We start from the raw sequence: 26,740 nt of genomic DNA, 5'->3' as shown, positions 1-26,740 counted from the left end.
GAAAAATAAGATGTTTTTTTTTTCTTTTGAAACAATGTTTGAACCTCTTGCCTTTTTAGTTTTGCTGTAAACCTCCCAAGTTAACCATTGTTTGCAGTTGCAGCTGCTTCTGATCAAATTAAAATATAAACCTTTTTGTAAATGACTAAAACTTTTCCTTTTGAGGATGATGAGCTACTTCAGAAAACAATAAGTTGTAGAATCATCTCCAAAGCTGCTATTGTTTCTGATCCAGAGGTACAGCGATGCGATCCTCGTGCAGCACAACACGTCGGCATCATTCTGAAGGCACACACACTAGTGTGACCTTCACTCCCAGGTTACCAGAACAGATTTTAACCATGCTGTTAAACACACCTAATGGTTAAGCCTACAGGAAACAGTTGTGTTAAATGAAAATGTCAAACATGTTATTTAAAGTTTTGTGCAAAACAGAAGCAGACTACATAATCGTGTAAATTTCATTTTTTTTTTACAAAACCAAAAATAGCTTCTCTGAGTAATTAATGTCACTTCTTGTTTGTTCGTTTGTTTGTTTTCTGCAAATGTCGATGTTGTAGTTTTTGTTTGTTGGGCTTCGGGACAACTCGGTCAGTTAGAAATGCGTCTCCTTCTCTGAAACGGTGGATATTTTGCCATCGACCTTGAGCTTTGCATCTTTGACAGCGTAAGGGCTGAGGGTGGCGAGTTTGCCTCTCATCTTTAGATCTGGACTGGGAGTGGTCAGTTTCTTCATCCTCTGCAGTGACAAAAACAAGATGATAATGTCATCTTTCCTTCTGTAGTAGTTGGGTTTAAAAACTGCTGCACGGTGTTATTGTATAAAAACGATAAATGTTGATTTTCATCTCTCTTTGAATCAATCGTGTCAATCACCGATAATAACATCACATAAAATTCCTCCGATTAAACTGTTGATAGATTCTGGATTGTTCACCTCACCAAAAGACCAAACTGGCTTTTTCCTGCCAAAAAATCTCATAAATGTCTTTATGGAAGTAATTATTACGATATTAAAGATATTTGCTAGAGACGAAAGATCACTTGCATTTCACACAGCTCTCTTCAGAGAGATTTGCTCCACTTCTGTTAAAACCACTGTGTTATGCTTGAAGTGTTTTCAGTTTTTTTGTCAACTTTAAAAAATTCTACAAATAAGATTTTTCCAGTGAAGGTTTGTACCTCGGAAAAGGTGCCAGGAGTCTTCCAGATCATCCAGATGATTCCCAGTGGGATGCACACCATGGAGGACATGGCCATGAACCAGCCGATCCCATAACCCCAGTCAGGATATGTGTACACGTTGTTGTACTTCAGAGGTTTGTATTTAATCAAGAAGAAGAGGAAAATCCCCTGCATGAAAAAGAAAAACACATTTTTAACAGAAATTCTTAAATTCTGAATTACGTTTTAAATATTTCACTGATCCAGAAGATGCTGTCTGACGAAATAACTGTTTTAGGATTGCAGATCTCTAAAATTATAATTATAATAATTTTAACAAATTTCCATTTTTCTGTCTCCTTTATTTAGTTTTCATTTAAAATGGATTTACAGGCAACCGCTGAATAACAATGAATGACGCTTAGCTTGTTGCTTCACGAAGATTCTGGATAAAACAAGGATGGATGATTTCCCAGCTTCCCTCTCTGCTTCCTTGTGTTTCTTTATGCATTAAAATCACAGGCATAAACAGGATATTTTTTCTCTTTTTTAAATTTTGAAGTAACCTTGAGTGATCAATGACGTCAAAAGCTTTTTTCAAATCAATGAAAACACTAACAAAGTCATTTTTATTATCAATTGCTGTTGATATTTTATCTGTTAATTCCATTATTGCCATTGCTGTGGAATGTTTAATTCTAAACCCATATTGTTCATTGTTTAAAATATTATTTTTATCGATGAATTTATCCAACCTTGATACAAATACTTTTTCCAATATTTTAGAAAACTGTTGAATCAGTGACACTGGCCTGCAATTATTGAAACTATGTTTATCACCACTCTTATAGTACAAAGGAATGACTTTAGCTGTTTTCATTGCGTCAGGAAAATTTCCAGTAGAAAGTGATAGATTACAAATGTAAGTGAATGGTTCAATGACAGATTCTGTGATGGTTTTAAGAGTTATGTCCAGATACTGATAATCGGTTGATCGTTTGTTTCTGCAATTTTTTACAATGTTTCGTATTTCTTCTTTATCTACTTTGTCAAAGACAATACTATTGACAGTACTAATCATTGTGGTCAATTTATCTTCTATTATTGGTTTGTTTTCCATCAAACTCCTACCTGCATTTACAAAAAATCATTAAACTCATCAGTGGTTTCTTTATCATCATAAATATCTTTTTTGTCCTTAGCAAAATGCTTTGGAATGCTGGATTTTGTTTTCTCTCTACTAGTCACACTGTTTAGTATTCCCCAAGTAGCTTTTGTGTTATTTTTATTCTGATTCCATAGATTACCATAATAATATTTTTTGCTTCCTAATTATTGTTACCAATTTATTTTTATATTTTTTATATCTATCTTCTGCTTCCCTTGTTTGTAATAAAAAAAAAACCTCCTATTTAAATTATTCTTTTTTGCACACGCATTCTTTAATCCCTTAAGGCTGGTTTATGCTTGACGCGTCCGCGAGGTCCGCACGGCAAAATTGCATCATTTTAACAACCACTTCCCTCCACCGCGCCTCTGCACAGCCCAAAATTTCCGCAACGCACACCTAGGAAAATTTCTAACCACGCGGACGGTCGGACCCGGAAAAACATGGCGGACCGGCAAGAACTAGTATGGCAGAGGTTCGTAAATACAGACATTTGTATGATTCAGCTCTCAGAGATCACCGTGATCAACATGTTGTTAATAATTCTTGGAGAGAAATAGCTCGCACTGTCGGAAAAGACGAGGATGCTGTTAAAAATGCTGGAATGACATGTTGTAAACAGTAATTTCTACTTCTACTATGGTGTAGTGTTGGATGCATGCCGTAGAGCTCCATGCTGCCCCGTTCAGTTTGGGAGAATATTGGCTCACCGCAGAGACAAGCCGCATGAACCATAAACGCTGCAAGTTGTGAAGCGCGTTCCATCCGCGAGCCGCACCAAGCGGAAAGTAAATGCGTCAAGCATAAACCAAGCTTAACACGCGTACGGTCGGAGGCGGAAAAACATGGCGGACTGGGACAAACTAGTATGGCAGAGGTTCGTAAATTCAGATATTTGTATGATTCAGCTCTCAGAGATCACTGTGATCAACATGTTGTTAATGATTCTTGGAGAGAAATAGCTCGCACTGTCGGAAAAGACGAGGACGCCGTTAAAAATGCTGGAATGCCATGTTGTAAACAACAGTCATTTTACTTCTACTATGGTGTAGTGTTGGATGCATGCCGTAGAGCTCCATGCTGCCCCGTTCAGTTTGGGAGAATATTGGCTCACCGCAGAGACAAGGCGCATGAAACATAAATGCTGCAAGTTGTGAAGCGCGTTCCATCCGGAAAGTAAATGCGTCAAGCATAAACCAAGCTTTAGTCATCCAAGGTTGATTTTCCCTTTTACCTGTAGATTTGATTAATTTGCAGTTATTATATGACTTCACCAGCATTTTCATGAAGGATGCGTATGCAGCGTTGACATCACTGACGTATACCGCTTTCCAATTTTGTTTATTAAGATCTTTGTTTAATGCCTCCACAGCTTTAACTGATTTATCTCTTCTGTAGTTCATGGTCATGTTTTGTTTTATGGGATATTTGTATTTGAAGACTGCGAAAACAGGTAGGTGGTCACTAACATCCGTCATTAATATCCCTGTTTTCCTGACATTTTAAAATGTTCACTTTTCTCTTCTGTGGAGTTAGAATTTTTTTAATTGGCGGACCTGTAAGATGAACTTTTAAATCTAATAAGTGTTTTATTCATTAATTCATAAAAACAAGTGCACCAGCACTCTGATTAAATCACATCAGTGAAAATTAGATATTTTTCAAAGTTAAATGGAAACCTCGATCAGAGACACAAACAGAAAAGTATTTAGTTTTCTGTTTGTGTCTCTTAAAAACAGCAAATGGAACGAAGCAAGTCAATATCTCCCATCTGGGTTTCGTTGCTGCTGTTTGTGTGTGTGTGTGTGTGTGTGTGTGTGTGTGTGTGTGTGTGTGTGTGTGTGTGTGTCCGTGCGTGTTGTGTTTGTTGCTGTTTTTGTGACTGAGTTGAACTCACAGCACAGATGCCCGGGGTCAGGATCATCCAGCACCACTTGATGAAGAAGACGGGTTTGTAGCCAATCATGTCCTCAATGTTTAGGTAGAATCTGTCACTTCCTGAAAGCAAATAAGTCTCACTCAAGACGTACTGCATGCGTCATCCAAGTAATGATGTGACTGATGTCTTTGGATGGTTTTTGGTCACGTGAACATGGCTGCTGATGGGATGTGATTCAATTTTATTCTGAATCTTTCAGGGAAAAAGAAGAAATACTGGTAAAAAAAAAATACCGATTTCCTGCTTGGATCAGCAATACTATTCATGTGTTCACTGAAAAGCTAAATGTGCATAAAATAGAGCTTATTTCATTAGTGAAAAATATAAACTTTACTGCGTAGTTTATGTTTTATTTTGTTTTAATTATATTCCTCTCATGAAATGTCAAAAGAACCATGAGTGTGTTTGAGATGATTCTCCAGCAGGGGGCAGAAAAACAACATTTTTCCATCAGCACCCTTTGAGCTTGTTTTATGTTTTTTGATCTGTCACAGCTGTTTATTCCAAAACTGTAAAACTGTTATAAATCTGAACAGTTAAAGTCAAATGTTTGATGACTTTGTTTCTTACCGTACACCCAGCCTATACAGATGGACTCAAATATGGCCACGAAGAGCAAACACATGCCACTGGCAGCGTAGGCGTCGAACAGCTGGAATACGTACATCCCTCCCTGATGACACAAGTTAGGAGTTAGGTCTCACATCATCTCAATATGATTTCATCAACCTGGCAACACATTTTAACATTGTGAAATATGCTGCAGGTTGCTGACACAGATGGCCTCACAGTGGATTGGGGATTTTAAACATTGTTTCTATTCATAGTTATTCTTAAATATTGACACGTCCTACTGCCCTTTTCATTTGACCATATTGTCCCCAATAGTGTCCTTTAAAACTATTTCATAATCATACACTTTATTTTTGACACAAAGAGCCAAACATCTATCTGAGTCAGCATACGGGAGGGTGGGCTGAAGTGTATTACAAAAAAAATGAAAACCTTTTCATGGTTGAAAAACCATCTTGACTGTGTGAGGGATCAGGTTCTTCCCTCTCACTGAAGAATAAAGATTAAAGCTCTTAAAAGCACAGCAGGACTTCTGTGAAGGCTCAAAAGTCTCACCGTCCACATGTTGGAGTTCAGATGTGTTCCTGTTTAATAACAGAATGTTGGTTTGGTGTAGCTTAAATGTTTAGAGCTGTTTTTATTCTGAAACGAAATGAAATGTAACAAAGTACCTGTCTGGATGTAACGATGATGATGAAGTTGAGGAGGAAGAGGAGGAGGAATTGGATTAAGAGGATGATGATGATGACGATAAAGAAGAGGAGGAGGATGAGAATGAGGATGAAGATAATGAAGAGGAGGAGGGTGAGGATGATGATGATGATGATGATGAAGAAGAGGAGGAGGAGTATGGTGATAATGATAATAATGATAAAGAGGAGGAGGATGATAATGATGATAATGATGAAGAGGACGATGATGACCATGATGATGATGGTGATGATGATGATGAGGAGGAGGAGGATGATAATGATGAAGAGGAGGAGGACGATGATGACCATGATGATGATAAAGAGGAGGAGGATGAACATGATGATGATGGTGATGATGTTGAGGAGGAGGAGGATGATAATGATGAAGAGGAGGAGGATGACCATGATGATGATGGTGATGATGTTGAGGAGGAGGAGGATGATAATGATGAAGAGGAGGAGGATGACCATGATGATGATGGTAATGATGATGATGATGAGGAGGAGGAGGATGACCAGTATGATGATGGTGATGATGATGATGAGGAGGAGGAGGACGATAATGATGATAATGATGAAGAGGAGGAGGATGACCATGATGATGATGGTGACGATGATGAGGAGGAGGAGAAGGATGATGATGATGAAGAGGAGGAGGACGATGATGACCATGATGATGATGGTGATGATGATGAGGAGGAGGAGAAGGACACTGATGACAAGGAGAATGAGAATGAGAATGATAAAAGATGGTGAAGATGAAATAACTTCCAGAAACACACCCATTAGTAGCCTTTTTATCACAAATAAAGATAATTAAAGACTAAACCGTAGTGAACACAATAAATATTTATTGAATACTTCCATGTGTTTATGATTTACCAGTTTAATGGTACCGTTTTTACACAACAGTACTACATGTTTAATCAATGACCCAAAGGAGATCATGCATGTTTGAACACACACAGACGGGATGGCTCCTTTAAGTGATGTAACAGACTCTCACCTCGCAGCACATGATGAGTCCGATGAAGAAGGAGATGACGGACATGCCGAGGATCAGCAGTTCTCTGCGGTAGCCCCTCCTGAAGGTTTCTGGGTACATGTCCACCACAGCCGTCACCAGACTCTCAACACACACAAACTGTCAAACACAAAATAATACCTACATGAAATAAAGATCATAAGCACTAGAAAACTGAACAAAAAGGAAAAGGTTTACACAGAAAATGTGCTGAACCTAAAAATGGATAAAATGCCAGTTTGTCTGCAACAGTCTGGTTGTGAGACAAAGTTTCACCACAGGAACATTTTTAGTTTTAGGTCACGGCCTAGAGCTTGTTACGTTCATTCGTTTGTTTTGACTTCCTTTTAGCTCAGCCCATCATCCACCAACAGCTTGTCTCTTACCCACCTGACTGTCCAGGCCGAGGAAAATCAGCATCATGAAGAAGAGACAAGCCCAAAGAGGAGACAGAGGCATCATGGTTACAGCTTTGGGGTATGCAATGAAGGCCAGACCAGGACCTGCAGGAAGAGAAAAACTAACATCAAACATCCCAAAGAAGACAAAAACTGTTCGATACATACAGTGTATGTAAATATTTGGTTTTAGTGCATTTATATTAGTTTATTTTGATTGAGTACACGTAACAATGTCACACTCTGATTGTGTAATCTTTAATAATTGTTACCACTTTTTGACAACTAGTCTGGTTCTATCTCCAAAAAGATAGTCTCTTTAGTATTTGGTGTTATACAGTCGGTGCACACCGCTTCACCGATTAACATATGACTCAAAAGCCTGAAGCAGAAAAGAGGGATTAAATCTGAATGTCTCTGAAACACAAACATGTTCAAGTATTAAACAGCCAGGGAAGTATTTCCATCCATTAGTTGAGTGCCAGTCTGAGCTCTGTGTGCAGAATGCTGTACTAACTCAAAAAGAAGACCTACACAGATGCTCTCAGGGAGTGTGTAACTTTAATATTTTATAATTTAAGTGGAAGCTGTTTGATTTTCTTTTCTCAGAAAATTGTGTCAGTTTGTAAACAGGTTGCATAATTCCTCTAATTTCACTAAAAAGTCCATAAAATGGGCTAAAAGTGAAGAACTTTCTGGCTCAGAAAGCAAAAAACACCCAACCAGCATTGTGTTGTTTAGGAGAGCATCGTCTGCAGGACGAAACTCTTGTCTCTGCTGCAGCCGAAGACAAACATCTCCATTCTCTTGCTCTGTCACTTTCCCTAAATCATTCATGCTGACTTAAATAAACCATAATGCAGCGGTCTAAAAGCCTAGGTGCGGGTGTTATATAACTGGGAAGGATTATCTATTTTAGCACAATAAGTTATGTGAAGGCATGAAGATTCTCTTTTCCCAGTCTGCCATGGCTGCACAGGACCAGCAGAACAAACTCGGATTTATTCTGAGCATTAATCCGGTTCTCTCACCAGATTCAGCCACAGCCTCGATGGGAACATTTTGTTCGTAGGCCATGAAGCCCAGCACAGAGAAGATGGCAAAACCTGCCACAAAGCTGGTGCCGCTGTTCAAACAGCACAGCATGATGCAGTCCCTGAGGAGGACAAAGACACAGCACTTTCTGTTTGAGCAGTCACTGGACATCACACCAAGTAACACAACCGTGCTTTACCTCAGAGACACTGTGTTATCACCGTTTAACAGTTGAGTCATCTTTACCTGTAGCAGTTATTGTTGTAGGAATTGTAGCTCCCAAGAGCGGTGAGACAGCCCAAGCAGATGGCATAGGAAAAGAAGATTTGGGTTCCTGCATCCACCCATACCTAGAACAGCAAGGTCAAAAGGATTCAGCAGCATGTGGTGTGACCTTCAGGGACAACCAGGAGACATGAGTGACTCAAGGTGCAGCATGCATCAGCGTTGACTCAGTCAGCTCACTTTTAAAGGTTATGATTATTTCAGAATGTTTGAAACCGTTCAGATGTTCTACATGTTTGAACGGTAAACTGGTATAAGTTCTCAGTCATCCAGCTAATGGGAATTCTTGGTTTAGGTGAGAAAAAGGCCACTTATCCATCCATCCATCCATCCATTGTCTTGTGCTAATTTGGGGTCAGGTTATGGGGGCAGTAGCCTAAGGCAAGAGGCCCAGACTTCCCTCTCCCCAGCCACTTGGGCCAGCTCCTCCGGGGGAATCCTAAGGCGTTCCCTGGCCAGGTGAGAGACATAGTCCCTCCACCGTGTCCTGGTTAGCCACCCTTGCCAAGTTTTTCATCTCAAAGTGAGTCTAATGAAAGACTGGCTTAGGTAAACTTTTATGGTTCTTTTTTAAAGAACACGGAGCAGCTGCATACATTTAAACCAAATGAAGCTAAAAGTTCACTTAAGTTTTTAATATTCGGGTTTTTATCAGACTCAAATACTTTTCACTAGTAAAGTTAATTATAGAATGTAAATGAAACTGTATGATAATCTCTGTTCTACGCTCTCATAAACGTGATACTTAAACTTGGCTTTCCCTCCTTATCCAGCTGAGCACCATGGCTTCAGACTCAAAAGTGTTAACTTGCACCTGCTGCAAACTGCTCCAGAGGTTTTGGCTTGATTAGGCGAACACATCCACATAGTTCATTTTTTAAAAGCCATTTAAAACTTTAGAATTTCTTACACTGCAAAAACTGGGTTTTAAGAAAGTAAAAAAAGCCTAATTTTTTGGACATTTTGTCTCATTTTTAGTCTATAAAGAAAAAATATTCTCTAGAAAAATAGCATTAGGTGTACTTAAATAGAATAAATAATTTTAAATATGATCCAAACTTTCTTGTTTTTAGTAAAAAATAAATAAAAATCTGCCAATGGGAAAATTAAAAGTAGCTTGGCTAGAATTCTTAAAACTAAATGGTAAATAGTTAATGGTCTGTACTTGATATAGCACCTTCTAGAGTCCTGGAACCCCCAAGGTGCTTTACAACACAATCAGTCATTCACCCACTCACACACATTCACACACTGGAGGGGATGAGCTACGATGTAGCCACAGCTGCCCTGGGGCACACTGACAGAGGTGAGGCTGCCGAGCACTGACGCCACCGGTCCCTCCGACCACCACCAGCAGGCAAGGTGGGTTAAGTGTCTTGCCCAAGTACGCAACGACAGCAACAGACTGAGCGGGGCTCGAACCTGCAACCTTCCGATTATGGGGCGAGCACTTAACTCCTGTGCCACCGTCGCCCAACTAGTCTATAAATCTAAATTTAGATTCTCATGCTAGTTTCTAGACTTAAAATAAGATAACATGTCTAAAAAGTAGGTTTTTTTTTAGAACTCTGTTTTTACAGTGTACTTACTTAATTACTGGCTATAAATGTGTGATGTGACGAGCAATAAACTCTCAAACATGGTTTACCTTAAACACTGTTTTACATCAGCTTCTTCAAATCAACCAAACACATGAAAACGGTTGTTCAAACTCCTTCTAATACCCCAGAGGGGCTGAAGATCTGGTCCAGTGATCAACAACCACAATGAAAGCCACTTTCTTCCTCCTGAACACATTTTGACCATCAGCCAAACTCTCCTCTCCAGACTTTCCCAGGGAGGTTGGACCCTGTTGTCCTAAGGGACATGGTGGGGAGTTCAGGTATTCAAGAGCAGGTCAGAGTTCAGAGTAGAGTCACAGACTGACCACATTAGATGGATCTGATTGGTAGTGATGGCTTAAGGAGATTCTCTAAAGGAGGTATTTTGATGATGTTCAGAAGGATTAGGGCCCCGGCACAGACACAAGAACATTTTCTACCTATCGGTGGTTTGGCGTCACCAGGGATGAGCTACAAGTGTTACTGTAGAGAGGGAGGCCTGACAGTATTGTCCCAAGATAAAGTCAGAGATGAATGGATGAACAGCCAGATTGGGTGGAATGATGGATGGTCAGACAAGGTTATTGAACAGAAGAAGGTTTGAGTGAACAGGTTAAGCTGACTTTGAAGCATTAAAACTCCAAATCATTGATCATGATTCAGTATTACAAAAGAACACTTCTGAACTCTTGATGCTGCATTTCTATTCTTCCTTTGATCCCTAAAGAAGCAAAAACAAATAAAATTATGAATCAACCACATATTCAAGTATTTTTCCCTCCCTAATGACAAATTTATTGACTCAAATAGTTTTCATCCCAGAGCTTTAAAATCTTCTATATGAATCGTGTTTGCAGAGCAGCGCAGGACCCACGGGATAGCGCCAGGGTGCTAGCAGATGCAAACCTAAAGCATCAAGGCTATTTGAAAACTCTCTCACATCACCATTCAGCGACTAATCTCATTTCCCCCAGTAAAACAATTAACAAACGCAAGGTCTTCGCTCCCTCCTGGGAGTAACCACGGTAACTTCTGTGACCTCACAAACACAGAACTGTTCCTGTGGAAGAACAGGCTTTTCTCTCCTAATGTTCATTAATGTTCCCTTTAGTTCACTCTCGGCTGATGGCCGCACAGCGTAGAGGAGCCTTAAAGGCCCAGGCTCAGAGAAAATCATTTGTTGATGTTGTGCCTAATTTGGCTGTCTTCTGTTTGGTCATGTTGAGACTGTGGCTCCAGGAAACGTTTCTACTGCGTGAAAGCTGGATGGCGCTGGCTGTAAGATAGTGTCCTTGTAATGTAAATCCACGGCTCACAGTACCGCCTTACATCCCTGACTTCAGCTGCAGATTTACGAACACGGATACTGCTGCCATAATGCCACAATCTGCCGTTTTACTGCTGTTACTAAAAAAAAACCCTCAAAGCATCTTTTAAACGGTTTCTTAAAAACAAAAAGCTCGGTTTAACTTTCTGTTTCACATCAGCTTTTGCTGAAATTTATCAGGATAATGCTGGAGGTAGTATTGTGTGACGGACCATTTGAGGGCGATGAACCATAACAAAAGGGAAAGAAAGATTGATCAATAGACTAAATGTGTTTTGCAAATATTATGCATATTGATACATTTTAGAAACAAATTAACTAAAGTTGTGCAAGTGCAGGATTCCCTTTCAGTCATGTCACTGTCTGCTCCTTCTCACTGTCTGATTTTAAAACAGTAGTAGTTGTGTATTAGCATAGAAACACCCATAAATGTATAAAGTAGTAGCTGTTAAGACTTGAAAACTTGTTCATTTCTGACTGTGCTGATTTGTGACAATAAGAGAGAGAAGAAAATGTGAAGAACAAAGCCACAAGCCAAATATAATCAAAAATTAGACTGGAGCTCACGGATTGGTTTGCTGACTTAAAGGTACAGCAGAGGACCTTTTATCGGAGCAGAACCATTGGTCCGCGTAGCTGCCAATCATTCTGGTGAAGCTTTGATGCAAGGCCGTTATACGTGCTAGTTCCTGGGTTAGTTTTCACTTCCTGCACATTCTGTTTAGGTGCAGACCGATACGCCTTCATTCCTCACCGTTAGAAAGCAAAGACTGGGCTCTCCACAGGCGTCTCTGTTGCCAGTGTTCTGCTTGACAGGTAAGCTAAAGTTCAGCATGCTATTTGGAGAAATTAATTTCAGATTACTGCTAGAAGAAGTGCTGCAAGGCCGGCAGTTATTTGTAAACAGAATGTGTATTTTTTCAAAACGTGGGTTTTTCCTGAAATTCAGAAACATCCTCCGCCATACCTTTAATATGCAAACAAGCACCAATGCATGGACTCTTGCTGTGTCTCTATCAGAGTCAACCTCCTCCTCCTCAAAAGGAATCATGTTTATCTTCTTATTTTCACTTTATTTGAGGTTTATTGTGTAAAAAAAGTACCTCTTTGGCGCCACCCAGTCCAGAGTAGGTATTGCCTCTACGGTAGCCCACACGCCTCAAAAAGGCAATATGTCATCAGTTGTATTCAACACCTGATCGGGTGTGGATGTGGAGAACTCTGTGTCACTCGCTCTGACATCTCCAAGAAGGAGCTGGCTCAGATCGGCTTTAAGAGCCGTTTCGTGCATATCCGACACATCAATAGTGTGGCTGTCAGAAAGCCTGATAGCGCTGCACTTTATTTAACCACATTAAAGTAACGCATCACTTTACAGGCCCAGCAATGGTAACGGCGTTGCAATGATGAAGAAGAAGAAGAAGAAGAAGAAGAAGAAGAAGAAGAAGAAGAAGAAGAAGAAGAAGAAGAAGAAGAAGAAGAAGAAGAGGAGAAGAAGAAGAAGAAGAAGAAGAAGAAGAAGAAAATATCATTTCTATAGTGCCTCTCAAGATAAAAATCACGAGGCGCTTCACAAAGATTGGAAAAGTAATTAATTAGACCATCCCATTACCTAAAAAATAACGCCGTTAGTAGAGCTGTTATACTTAAATGCTGCTATTCTCAACACTGGTCAGTTGTTAACTTAAAAATGTCCCATTTCTCAGAATTTGTAAAGTATATTTAGTTTCATGCTAACCATACAGTTTCACTCTTTTTTAGTAAAGTTTTACTTTAAAATACATCTGATTGATCAATTTACAGTCACAGCCAACCATTCTTGCTCATCTATGTCCAAAATTCAAGAAAACAGATTTCAAAGAGAAATTATAAAATCTAAAACTCATATAAACAACATAATCTAAGTTACTCATGCAAGGTTCTGCAGATTAAGAAATAAAGCCCACTTGATGCTAATTTACAACAATGACTATTCCTTTTCGTGTTGTGGAAACAAAATGTCTGAATACGCTCAAACCAGGAGCTAAAACGTTATTGTTTCCCGGAGTTCGGCCGAGTTTGGTCTAAAACGGTGGTGGCATGAATTTAAAACAAGAGTTTTCTCTGCTTGCAGAAAGGCGAGTGTAAATGAGTAACACACATTCAGCTATGAGGAAGAGAAACAAGTGTGAGAAGTGTAATGAGGATGGAGGAACACCGTCAGGAAGAGAGGAGCAGAGAGTGGAGGAGGCTTTGTGAGCTCAGGGGTGTAAACGCAGAGGATAACACACAGGCACACACTCCACACAGCCTTGTAAACAGAACAGAGATGCGATTGTCTCAGAGGATGCTAATTTAACACTGAAGTCAAAAGTTATGTCCTCAATAAAAACCACCTTCCTTCTTTATCTATCTCCTCTTGTTATGACTCAGGGCTGTTTGGAGTTTTCCCTGAGTTTTAGAGCGTGTGTGTGTGTGTGTGTGTGTGTCTGTGTGTGTGTGTGTGTGTGTGTGTGTGTGTGTGTGTGTGTGTGTGTGTGTGTGTGTGTGTGCGTGCGTGCGTGCGTGTGTGCGTATGTGTGTGTGTGTGTGTGTGTGTGTGTGTGTGTGTGTGTCGGCTGTGCTGAAGAGAAAGGTACAGAACCAAATTATTTAATTAATTAGCTGCGCGTTCTCCTGTCCTCTGTCTTCCGGGCCACACACACACACACACACACACACACACACACACACACACACACACACACACACACACACGCACACACACACACAGCCTTGTAAACAGAACAGAGATGCGATTGTCTCAGAGGATGCTAATTTAACACTGAAGTCAAAAGTTATGTCCTCAATAAAAACCACCTTCCTTCTTTATCTATCTCCTCTTGTTATGACTCAGGGCTGTTTGGAGTTTTCCCTGAGTTTTAGAGCGTGTGTGTGTGTGTGTGTGTGTGTGTGTGTGTGTGTGTGTGTGTGTGCGCGTGTGTGTGTGTGTGTGTGTGTGTGTGTGTGTGTGTGTGTGTGTGTGTGTGTGTGTGTGTGTGTGTGTGTGTGTCGGCTGTGCTGAAGAGAAAGGTACAGAACCAAATTATTTAATTAATTAGCTGCGTGTTCTCCTGTCCTCTGTCTTCCGGGCCACACACACACACACACACACACACACACACACACACACACACACACACACACACACACACAACTGTCTCAGCTGTTATTTTCATTAAGGAGTGTGCACGTACACCCTGCGTGCCTCCTGCACGAGCCTACTATTGAAGCTGCCGTTACGCTTTTGGCCTGAGGGGGCAATCGCGAGCATAAAAATTCAAAACTCTGTAAAGTCCCTTTAATTTTAACACAAGAACATGTGTCCTCAATTGTTACCCCAGGCCCCCTAGACACCCTGGATCGTAACACCTCTAAAATCATTGGTCTACATAAATTACAAGTTCCTGTCCTACTTTAGCTTAATATTATCGTACAATAACTAAAACCCTAAAACAAAAAAGACAGTGTGTTTATCAAAACAAAACATGGTACAAAAAGCTTGGATTGCAGCAAGAAGGAAATTTAATGTTGGAAGTAAAAGGATGTATCTGAGCTCACGCTTTTTAATTAGGCACCAAACTTTTCTCGTTATCACATTTAAGCTGTCCCACCATGGGAACTAGCGGTTGATATGGAAAGTGCCAAACAGGTGTTTAGGTGTAAACTAAAGCTGCCAGAAAAGTAAAATGCTGATTTTTAAAGCCTGTTTTTTCTTTCACCTCTTCAAAAACTGAGATCCACTAGATTTTTAGCTCTTTGCTTTTGGTGCAGAGTTTAAATCTAAGATCTTTTAAAACTTGAATTTTAAAACAAAATTGTTCCTTTATTTTAGAGAAAATGTCTGAGTCTTTGAAGTCTTAGTAATTTTATGGATTTTAAATCCAACCATTGTGACTAAAACAATAATGAAATTCTCTCTCCAACAGATTTAAATTTTTACGCTGCAAAGACAAATGGAAAACAATTGATCTGATAACATGTTGACAACGTTCTAACATAGTGTAGTCATAAATGCATTGTGTAGATTAAATAAATGAAAATAACTATTAAAGTGGTTCTCTCGCATTTGTCTAAAAACCTCTGCCAATAAAACGTTTCGGGCCGAGAGTAACTATTGCGCCATGCAGTTATAGCTGAACCGCTGCGCTTCCATTCATTACGCACTCACGTATTTATTAGCAGCACACCACTGGTGTGAGAGGCTCTCCGCTCAATAATATTAGAGAAGGAGAAACAGCCGGCTGCTACCACTGCTGCTTTAGGACAAACTACCAGAATCCCTAAAAGATACACCATTTGAAGTCACGGACAACAAAAGACATTTGGACCTAGAAAATGGCAACTGGTGTTTAGTGTCATCTCGTTTCTGCTGGCATTGCAGGTTTCTGATTCCAGCAGAAGCGTCTCAGGGAAGATACCCGAGAGGATGAGTGATAGTTCCGTGACCGTGTTTGCGTTCAAAACATAGCCTGTTCTGTAAATTTGCTAAAACAACTTTAACTCACATTAGTTCCACAAGCTACATTTACCTGTTTGCTGGCCTCTTTAGCCTTTATTTTTAACAAACTTTGTCTTTTTCAGCTCAAGCTATCATGAATCACCATTATCTGGTGCTCTGTTTCCTGGCAACCCAAGCTGTCTTCTTTATCAAAGTCAAGAAGTCTAAACGTGAGTGTGTGTGTGTGTGTGTGTGTGTGTGTGTGTGTGTGTGTGTGTGTGTGTGTGTGTGTGTGTGTGTGTGTGTGTGTGTGTGTGTGTGTGTGTGTGCGTGTGCGTGTGTGTGTGTGTGTGTGTGTGTTAACATGACATTGTGAACTTTAGACCCCACAGGCTCTGTTTTTCTAGATTAGCTTCATCATGAGTACGAAGGCTGAGGACAAAACAACACATGAAAGCACTGCTGCAACAGGAGTGGGATGCAGAAATACAGCCATTTACATGCATTCACTATAGTAAAAACACCACCTGTTCTTCTGGGACTTCGACCCCCTGCTACTTTCTATAGATACAAAATTCAGGAGAAACAATCAGTTTGATCTGATTTACCAAATTTAACATTCAGTCATTTAGAAATACAGCATTTCGCTGATATTATTTCTTTTTTAAATCAAAGGGACAAGCGTTAATATTCAAATTCTACAACAAGCCCAAAACTAGAGCATTTGCACCCTTGTCAATTTTCAGAGTGTTTTCAGTCACCAGCTGGAGACAGACACAGAGGTGAGAGACCTACCTGAGGGTCAGAGAGACGAGAAATATCTGGGTAGAGGTAGAACTTGATGCCATCAAAGGCTCCAGGCAGCGTGACTCCTCTGATCAGCAGGATCAGCAGCATGAAGTACGGGAAGGTAGCTGTCACATACACAACCTGCAGGATAAAAAACACACATCCGTTAAACAGATCACACAACACACGACTGGTACTGAATAAGCTGCATGCTTCAACTTAAGTTTTTGAGATTCTATAAAAAAAGTATCTGCCTTTCAAAGGAATGATTTACTTATTTGACATATTTGTCAATTGCACTGGGAAAGGGCGGGGTCAGGATTATTAGATTCCTTTCAGCCTGATATTATGCACAGCCTTCTGCGCTGTGGGTGACTTGTTCCTGCTAGCATGATGGTGATGATCTGGTCAGGTCGTGGCTTCGAGCATGAAACCAGAGCGTGAAACTGCAGCCAGGCACATCATGGACACTCCACCACCATGCTCCAACTAGGAACATGTTGTGCTGTCACCTAAAAATAAACCACCATGACCTCACCAAAAGGTTTGCTCATGCATCAAGATACCATCCATATTCAGGCTAACCTTTCTTTTTCTCTTTACAATAGCAGAAGCTTCTCCCTATGTGAAAGAAGCTCATTTGACAGACCAAGGTAGATTTCTTTTTAAAATATTATAAATATCAATTCATGCACATCCGATTTTTATTTAGCTTTTAATTTGTGGACAGTGATTTGAATGTAGGGTAACAGTTTCTGCTATCATCAGAGCGACAGTTTGGGTAAATGTCATTTCAAAATTATTTTGTAAGTTATAACATGTCGACAGTCTACACAAACTATGTACATGAATTTATTTACACTAAATCTCCCTTGCATAAATAAGCATCATTCTTGACATTTTCAGTGCCTTCCAGAATGAGCCATCTCAGGTGTCTGTCACTCTGAAAAAACTAGCTGGAACTGGCCACGCCCACAACTCCCCTGATTGGCTGCTGAAGTGAGGGGCTCAGAGTAGAGCCACTGCTCCTCTGGTGTCAACAGATTCTATGCTAGCAGCAGCTCCAAAGGTTGTGGAACTCCCTGCTGGATCATCTGCGAGCCCCACAAAACAGGGAGTCTTAAGAACACCTAAAGACCTTTTGACTTTCAAAAATGTTTCCATAGCTTTCCCTAACACGTTTTGACTTTTAATATGTTTTTATTATGTTTGATTTGTGTACGATATTTTCATCCTCTAAATTTTACTTATTCTGTAGCACATTGAGGTTTGCTTGACAAATCTAAGGTGCTTTATGAATTAAATGTATCGTTGTTGTTAATCTACATTGTGATGTCACAAACGGGGACCTTTTCAAACGGCTCGCTTTAGGCTCATAATTCCAAAAACCAGACACTGACGGAAAACAGATGGACAGGCTTTTTCACTTTTGAAGTTTTTATAGAGGCAGTAGAGACCCACATGGCATGCTAATTTATAAAGTGATTTTTGCATAATACGTTTGCTTTAAGTGACTTACTCAACATCGGTCGCATGGCAGCAAAGTTGATGCCCTGACGTCACAAGCAACTGATTCTCTGTTTTGCGCTTTAAGATGCAATACCCTGATAGATACATCCAGTAGCGCCAAGTGTTTACCAACCACCAAACCAACCTTTATCATTGTTGTAGAACCTTTCAGGTTTTACAGAACTGTGCTCAAAATCTCAAGACTCCGGACAAAGACTTTGGCCTCTTGGAAGGCATTTGGGGGGGTGGTGGGGGGGGGGGGGGGGTTTGCGGTGGGGGGGGGGGGGGGGGGACATACGTCCTCCGGCTTTCTGGCACTGACTCAAAGTCCAATTGAGGACAGAACAGGACAGAGCAGAGCTGGGCCTGGAGCCCAAAAAGAAAAGAGGGCTCCTCTGGCCCCCGTCTCCTTAACAGGAGAAGCCCAGAGGAGTGATCCTGGCAGTGTGGGAAAATGTGCTTCCCTTTGAAGCTCGCAGAGAAGTGCATGAGCACACACACACACACACACACACACACACACACACACACACACACACACCCGCACGCACGCACGCACACACAAACGGACACGCTACAAACATATGTGCACACACAGAGCTGAAGACACAGTGGTTACATCATAGTCCTTCTGCATGTAGCATTTCCATGAATGGCTACTCATTTTACACTTCTGGGAGGAGGAAGTGAAGCGCATTGATGCGAGGAACTTCCTAATCCAACAGTCCTGAAGTTCAGTTCACTCTAACAGCATGAGGTAGTGATTTACTCACTCATTCACAAAAAAAAAGGACAAAGACGTCGTCCTTCTCTGAAAGAACACCTTTAACTTTAAAATCTCTGTTTAAAAGTTGTGTAAAAATATCCTGATCAATGTCTTGTTTGAACTGTAATAAATCCATGAGATTACCCAGCATAAACCCAGTTAATCCAACAGAAACCTACAAGGAGAGTGTGGGAAAGCGTGTCACTTTCCCAGCAGTACCTTCCTTTAATTTGTCAAATGAAACGATTACATTTCTTAAACCTTCTCTCCCTCCTCGTCTTTATCTCTCTGGAGATGAAAAGAATCATTTTCAGTCTCTCTGTGAACTTTTAAAGCTCTGCAAGTGGTTTCCCTTCTGCACACCACGGGTAAACATCTACGCTGCCACAAATTTCCCTGGTCAAGCTCGTCCCTGCCTTCACTGTAAATCTAACAGCGGGGCTTAGATGTGAGAATGGCTGGCAAATGTGGCCAACAAAAGCAAGCAGCTCAGCTGAGTCTGAACTGAAAGAGCTGTAGGGCCTGCAGAAAAGAAAAGCACCCCTCTCTTGCAACAAGTGAGCTGTGGTTAATTTCTCATAGCAGGAGAGAGGATGAGGATGAGGATACACTCTGCATGCTCTTCATGAACGCTCCCTTTTCCTCCAGTAAATACAAGAATCAATCTTGGACCGGCTGCTAAAGCCCAGCCATGGAGAAGCATTCTCCCGTCTTACTTCACAAACAAAAGCTACTTTATGGAGATATAGGCATTGCTCCCCCCGCCTTTCATGTAGAATGTGGGCCCATTAATTTTTCCTCACACACCTCGTCTCCTTTCTCTCCTTTTTCCTCGCTTTATCTCTATCTTCCTGCTCATTCTGGCTCATTGAGTCTGTGAGGAGGTGGATAGGGCTGCTGAGTGGTTACTGTCCTTCTATCTGCCAAATGAGACTCAAGGAAAGAAATTAAAGGAGGAAAAAGAAGTGGGCTGAACAGACACCTTTTTTGTTCTGCTGTTGCAGGAGAAACCTCACGTGGATTCATGTGAGAGAGTTGTTTTTAGGATCAGAAGAAAAGACAAACCATGAAATTTGCACTATCACTCACTGAATCATCCAAATATGAATAAACCGCTAATTGAAAACTTTGAAGAAGGTCTGCACTTGTTGATGTAATACATTTGCAGTGGTCTCTGGCATAAAGTAATGCCTGGTAAGATGATCTCTGTGGAATAAAACTCTGGCGCTCCTGTTTCAGGAAGTAGAATTTAGTTGGAGGAGTGGGGGGCAGAAAACAGCAGAATTTGGAGTCTTGCAATTAACATCCATGACATGCAAACATCTCACTTCTGATTGGTTAACAGCTACACAGCTCTTCCACTGCTTCTGTTTACTCTCCAACGTTGATGTTTTATCTCCACAAATAGCACAAGCCTGGAGGAGTTTGGTGGAGTCGCTAATGCTAATGGTTAGCTTTTTTATTTTTTTGCTGTTTCCTGGACACTAAATCCAGTAACTAAGATGAGTGAGTCCATGAATGATCATTTACAGTGTGAAGCAGAGCTGTGTGGCTTTTTCTGACACAAAAGGTTCCTCGATTATTTATCACCAGCTGCAAATGCAGGAAATAAGGGTAGAAGAGTATTTTCCTGTTAAGCCTGCATGACAAACTCGGAGTGACAATCATATTAAAAATTAAATATTAACAGTGAACTTCCTCTTTAACACTGATTATTTAAAATCCCATTCATTCTAAGGGACTCTCTCACTTTCACACACCAGTCACGTGCACACAGGGATCTTACCTTGCCAGTTGACTTGGGTCCCTTCCAGATGCAGAAGTAGCAGATGAACCAGGCCAGAGCCAGACACATGGCCAGTTCCCAACGCATCCCCCCCATGTGTTCGATACCATCTGATATCTTCAGCACTCTGCGTCTGATGTGAAAACACAGATGACTACTTGTTAAGTCTTATGACATTTTGGAAATGTGTTATTTAGATGTGGAAAAAAGCTGAAGCAAAAGCTTGAACAGACTGAGTTCTGTCTCAAGGCATTTAGCTGTGCTAAATAAGTTACAACACTGTTGAAAAATAAATATATGCATGCAGCAGCTGAGTATAAATAGTAATGCTATTTCTTCTGCTGGTTTGCTGTTTTCCTCTGCAAATCTCTAAAAATCACACATTTAAGCACAACTCTTCTTCGTTTTCTATCCGCCTCCATTTCCAATGCCTCTTAAACACGCTTTGGGTGGCAAAATAGTTTTTTTTAACCAGGTGTGTTTTTTTGTTGTTGTTTTTATTGTAACCAGAAAATGCCCCCATAGCACCTTTCTAGTCTTTCACAAACATTTCATTAAACATCCTAGGAACAGTGTCTGACATAAATAATATCCATCATCAAAGCTTTCATCCACTTGTTCATAATTCAGACAGCAACACAACAGTGAAGGGAGTGAGCTGCGGTAAAAAATGGCTCCCCATCCTTAGATATTTGGGCACAATACGCACAATTATACAATAAAAACACAGTAAATGGAAGACCTGCAAAAGACGAAGAGGAAATTACTTCAGCCACTGTGGCGGCAATATGAGAACAGCGCTGAAGCAACTGCTGCTCAGTTTTGTATGGTAAGAAAAATTAGGAAGGAAAACAGGCTAATGAGCTTGAGGATTTTATGTGACATCCTTCTGATACAAAAGAGAAATCAGCAAACAAACAGCTAGCTAAATGTAGACTCAGTAGCGCCACCATTTAAATGTAAACATCCCCAGACTGTACGCCCTAAAGTGGTTTGATTTATAGCTGGGTCTAAATGTGGAGTTATCTGAGAGAGCAGCACCGGTGATGACCCAATGTGACAAAATGGCATACAGGTGCATGCATTTATGACATCATACATCTTTGGCGGCAGTGAGTGCAGGTTATGTTCTGGTTTGCAGAAGAAGAATCAGGCAACAGCAACTGATGGAGGATGAGAAGCAGCAGAGTCACATGGGTCTGCCAAACCTTACCAACCAGTTCACCCCGGGGGCTGCTGACCAGCTATTGATCATCATGACATGTTCTTGGTGGATGGCCACTGGCTTGGTCCAACACACACACACACACACACACATGCACGCACGCACGCACGCACACACACACACACACACACACGCATGCACGCGCACACACATGCACGCACGCACGCACACACACACACACACACACACACGCATGCACGCGCGCGCACACACACACACACACATACACGTGGCCAAACAAATGGGCAAGGTCTGTGAGGAGAGGAGCCACTGAAGGTGAACAGATGTGTGTAAACTTATTCTGTGTATGTTTACAAGATTTAGTACCTACTCACAAATCTTGAAAATGATGTTTGGAATACCCTAAGTGACCAGTTCCCCTCCATCCATCCATTTTCCTCCACTCATCCAGGGTTGGATCGTGGGGACAGAAGCCTAAACAGAGAAGCCCAGACTTCCCTCTCCCCAGCTACTTGGGCCAGCTCCTCCTGGGGAATCCCAAGGCGTTCCATGACTAGCTGAGAAACATAGTCCCTCCAGCGTGTCCTGGGTCTTCCTTTAGGTTTTCTCCATGTTGGATGTTCCTGGAAAACCTCACCAGGGAAGTACCCAGGGGGCTCCTCTTGATGTGGAGGAGCAGCAAATCTACTCTGAGCCCCTCCCGGATGACCAAGCTGACAGATCAATACAACGCCCGCATCACTGCAGACGCAGCACCAATCTACCTATTGATCTCCGGCTCCATCTTTTCCTCACTTGTGAACAAGACCCCGAGATTCTTAAACTCCTCCACTTGAGGCAGGACCTCATCCCTGACCCAGAGAAGGCATTCTACCCTTTTCCAACTCAAGACCATGGTCTCGGATTTAGAGGACTTGATTCTCATCCCAGCTGCTTCACAGTGAACCGCTCCAGAAAAAGCTGCAGACCATGTTGTGATGAAGCCAACAGGACCACATCATCTGCAAAATGCAGGGACCTTATTCCAAAGCCACCATAATGGATCCTCAACATCTTGGCTGTGCCAAGAAATCTTGTTCATAAAGGTTATGAACAAAATCGGTGACAAAGGGCAGCCTTGGCGGAGTCCAACTCTCACTGGGAACGAGCCCGACTTACTGCCAGCAATGCAGACCAAGCTCTAACACGGGTCATACAGGGACCTAACAGCCCGTATCACAGGGCCTCGTACCTCCTACTCCCAAGTACTACCCCTCCCTTTTCCTCCTTTACATGTGAGCTGGTTGTGTGAGTAAACAACCCCCAGAAATATTTGAGATATCAAATTTAAAATTAAATTAATGAGGGTTAAATCACTTCCTGCAAAATAAAAAAATAATTAAAACAAGGTGGTAAATAGCTTGATATAGCTTTTATTGTACAGATAATAAAGTTTATGAACTGATTACTTGGCCTCATGGTTAACAATAGTTTTTTTCTATATTTATCATGATTGTATTGATCCTAATCTGCAGACTCATGTAAGCGGCTTGTAAATTAGATTCGACCCATCAGAATGAACACAGCTACTGGCAGCCAGACAGGAAGTGTGGTCAGCATTACACACTAACAAGGCGAGATCTGCTGCCACATGCATGGCTCTCGCTGGGAGACAGCCGGCCTACCAGAGCCCGCCAACACACAAATATGAACAAGGCTGACTAATTATTTGGTGGGGGGTGGCACCTGATGCCAGCTATTAAATCTTGATAGTTTCCAAACACATACAGTGACCGCCACAGTTGTGATGTTGCTTTGTGCACAAAAGAAAAACAAGAATTTGTACTCACTCCCAGAATTCCATGACTGGAGAAGTTGCGTTGGGGTTTGTGATGTTGGTGGCGTTTTCTCCATAATAATCGACACAGTTTTCTGTGAAAACGCACAAGATCTGAGCAGGTTAGTTAGCTGCCATGAGCTGCATCTCCTCCTGTGGCTCCTTCTACTACCTGTGTTCCAGTAATGCCCGCAACCGGCCCACGGCAGCTCAGTGGTGAAGCAGTTGAAGAGGTAGAAAATGGCCCAGGCCAAGATTACGATGTAATACACGTTTAGGTGAGCTTCAATCACCTGTGTTGCATAGCCAATACCTGCAAAGGGAAAAAATGTATTTCTGCAGCTGAGTCATTAAATATGAAATCACTGTCAAGACTAGAAGTCAAGGATGTTGGATTTTCTATTGCCCATACCGATGTGTAGAAGTCGTGGTCAGATATGTGCCTCTGATTTTTTTGGGGTGATTTTTTTTGGGGAGCCAGTAGATGCTCTCCATGCTATTTTCATGCAAAAATGTCACTAATTACAGTTGATGCATAAATGTTTTGAAGCTGAATCAGTTTTAGAAGTCTGAACCCGCTTGTCCATGTTGGGTCATGGGGGGGGGGGGGGGGGGGGGGGGGGGGCTGGTGCCTATCTCTAGGGCAACACAGAGACACACAGGACAAACAATCACACACACACACACGCACACACACACTAACACCTAAGGACAATTTAGACAGACAAATTAACCTAACAGTCATGTTTTTGGACTGTGGGAGGAAGCCGGAGTACCCGGAGAGAACCCACACATGCACAGGGAGAACATGCAAACTCCATGCAGATAGATCCCAGGCCGGGAAGTGAACCCAGGACCTTCTTGCTGCAAGGCAACAGCTCTAACCACTGCGCCACTGCTCAGCCCTTCGGTGCACCGCTCAGTGTTAAAACCAGACAAACTAAAGCTAATCAAACTAATCAATTGACAGACCAAGTATTAAAAAAAATCAAAAATTGTGAATAAAAATTAGTTTTAATTGGAAAAAGTTTTAGAGCCCTCATTAAGCAGATGTTGTTCAGAAAAGTAAATATACATTTTAATTCAATTTTGCAACAGCACTGGGCTACCCGCGCATGTGCCTGGCTTTAAACTGGCTTCAGGAGGTATACCGGCCAATGGCCATATACGGTAAATGTCTTCCTGTCTACCAATAGTCAATACATTTATGAGCACTGGATGAAAAGCAACAACATCTACTCACCTTCGAACAACGGGCAGACTTTCCTCCAGCAGGTGATGCCTCCCTCACTTGTAAACTGACCCAAAGCCGTCTCCAGGAAAAACACGGGGATGCCGCAACACACGAAGAAGATGACATACGGAACAAAGAAGGCACCTTTATGCACAGAAAGACAAACACAGCTGTTCAAAACCTACCAATGATGCCACATCAGCCATATGAAGTGACCTTTTCAGGCTTGATGCTGCACCGTACTGTGCAGCCTAAGAAGGAAACTTGCCTCTCCTCATGCTAAACATATTTTCTTAATAAATTATCTTAAATTGTTACACAAGGCTCATTTTCTGCTTTATCAAGAATACTTCACGAGCAAATTTCCAACATGGAACTGTTTTCACCAACTCTAGTTTTGTTAAAAGTTGTGTTCGTTCTCCTCTTGCCTCCTCCGTTTTTGTAGCAGAGGTAAGGAAACCTCCAGACATTGCCCAGCCCGATGATCTCCCCAGCCACAGACAGGATGAACTCAATCTTGTTGTTCCACATGCCCCTCTCATTGTAGACGTACTCGTCGCTGTCCAGGCTCGAGCTGGACCCCTCTGGGTCTCTGCCATCCTCTGGTTTACCGTTTATAACGGGCCCACTCTTCTCAGCTGTCATGACGCTCGGGCAGCCCGCTGAGAGGAGAAAAAAAGACAAGAAAATCTCTGCAAAATGTAAAATGCGTGTGGTTTCTGTTTTGTGAAAATGTTTAAAAACATGAAGCACTTTAATTTAACCTCTTATTAAAGACAGAATAAAGTCATCATAATAAATTAAAATGCTTATAGAAAGTTCATTTAAAGAAGAAAATACTTGCACACCTTTTTTATTTCCTCTAATAAATCAGCCTCAGCACAGTTGACACAAATTTAAAGTATGTGAACAAACATAACGGGTAAGAAATAGTCCACAATATCTAAATCTTCCAATTGGGTGTTAAATTATTGCACCTGAGTGAAAACATGCAAAGACAAGAAGTCTCTGTACTCACCAGTCCCCTGTGGAATAGTATCAAGCCTCCTTTTTGCTCCTGAGGTGATGCGCGCAAAAAAAATCAGCTTTTCAAAAGCTGGTTAAGCCTGATCAGGGAGGGTGAGGAAGAGAGGAAGGAGGGAAAACAAAAGAAGAACAAGGAAAGAAAACAATCTGCACACGCAAATGAATGAGATGGTTTTGTCAAGTCTCGCCTGTATATAAAGGAGGACTCCAGACGTGGTACAGAGCTGCACAAGGCAACAGAGAAGCTGTGACTGCACGCCCTCTCAGCTCAGAGCGTGTTCCGCTCTCAGCGCCTCTAGTTGGATGAGAGCCATGTAGTACCAGGTCCAGGTCGCTCAGCAGCAGAAGGACAATACATGGAGGGAAGAGGATGGCAGCAAGGTCAGAGATTTAGAAAACCAGAAGTAGCAACACATTAGCAGGTAAAATCTGTACAATAAAAGTAGGTGTCACAATAGAGAGCTGCTACGAACAGAACAGAAAATATTTTAAAATGCATTTCCACCAGCTGGGACTGCTGTGAAATGATCCCAAAATGTCTTTCAAAAGAATCTAAAACAGGAAGTTTACAGCAGGAAGCAAAATCAGAGTGATATAATTAGCTGCAAAAAAAAAAAAAGCTAGCAAAAGCATCAAGCTACTGAGACCAGGTGAGTCCAGATGAGCAGGATGGCTAATAGGTGAACTGAGTAAATCATCAACGGGAAGGTAAGAGAATCAGTGACAAATGAAGCAGACATGGGTTAAAAATCTGACAAAAACATTGTGAATTAAGAAATATCTACAACTGAATTAAAAATGTGGTTCACTAGTTTAATAAATACATTTGTAGTAGTCTTTAATGGGAAGGAATGCCCTGTAAGTCGTACTCTGAAGAAAAAAGCTCTGATGCGCTTGTTTCAGGAAGTACAAGTTAGGAGAAAGTAGCTCTTACTTCCTGATATTTGGACATCTCGCCTCTGA

At 41.4% G+C, this 26,740-nt stretch overlaps 1 protein-coding gene across 1 annotated transcript; it reads right to left on the bottom strand.

Moving 5' to 3' along the window:
- Positions 1-381: 381 nt before the first annotated feature.
- slc6a11b (solute carrier family 6 member 11b) lies at positions 382-25,990 on the bottom strand. The gene is made up of 15 exons (XM_015959084.3): positions 25,770-25,990; positions 25,180-25,413; positions 24,761-24,895; positions 23,690-23,830; positions 23,531-23,612; positions 20,516-20,648; positions 16,461-16,595; positions 8,240-8,343; positions 7,990-8,114; positions 6,951-7,063; positions 6,543-6,680; positions 4,842-4,944; positions 4,230-4,330; positions 1,183-1,353; positions 382-739 (listed from the first exon to the last, which is right to left on the bottom strand). Exons 2-15 carry the CDS (start codon positions 25,394-25,396, stop codon positions 596-598), a joined length of 1,842 nt encoding a protein of 613 aa, XP_015814570.1. The 5' UTR covers positions 25,397-25,413; positions 25,770-25,990; the 3' UTR covers positions 382-595.
- Positions 25,991-26,740: the final 750 nt, after the last annotated feature.

Source organism: Nothobranchius furzeri, chromosome 3 (genome assembly GCF_043380555.1).
Source record: "Nothobranchius furzeri strain GRZ-AD chromosome 3, NfurGRZ-RIMD1, whole genome shotgun sequence".
NCBI lineage: Eukaryota > Metazoa > Chordata > Actinopteri > Cyprinodontiformes > Nothobranchiidae > Nothobranchius > Nothobranchius furzeri.
This window is presented reverse-complemented; position numbering and strand designations above follow the sequence as displayed.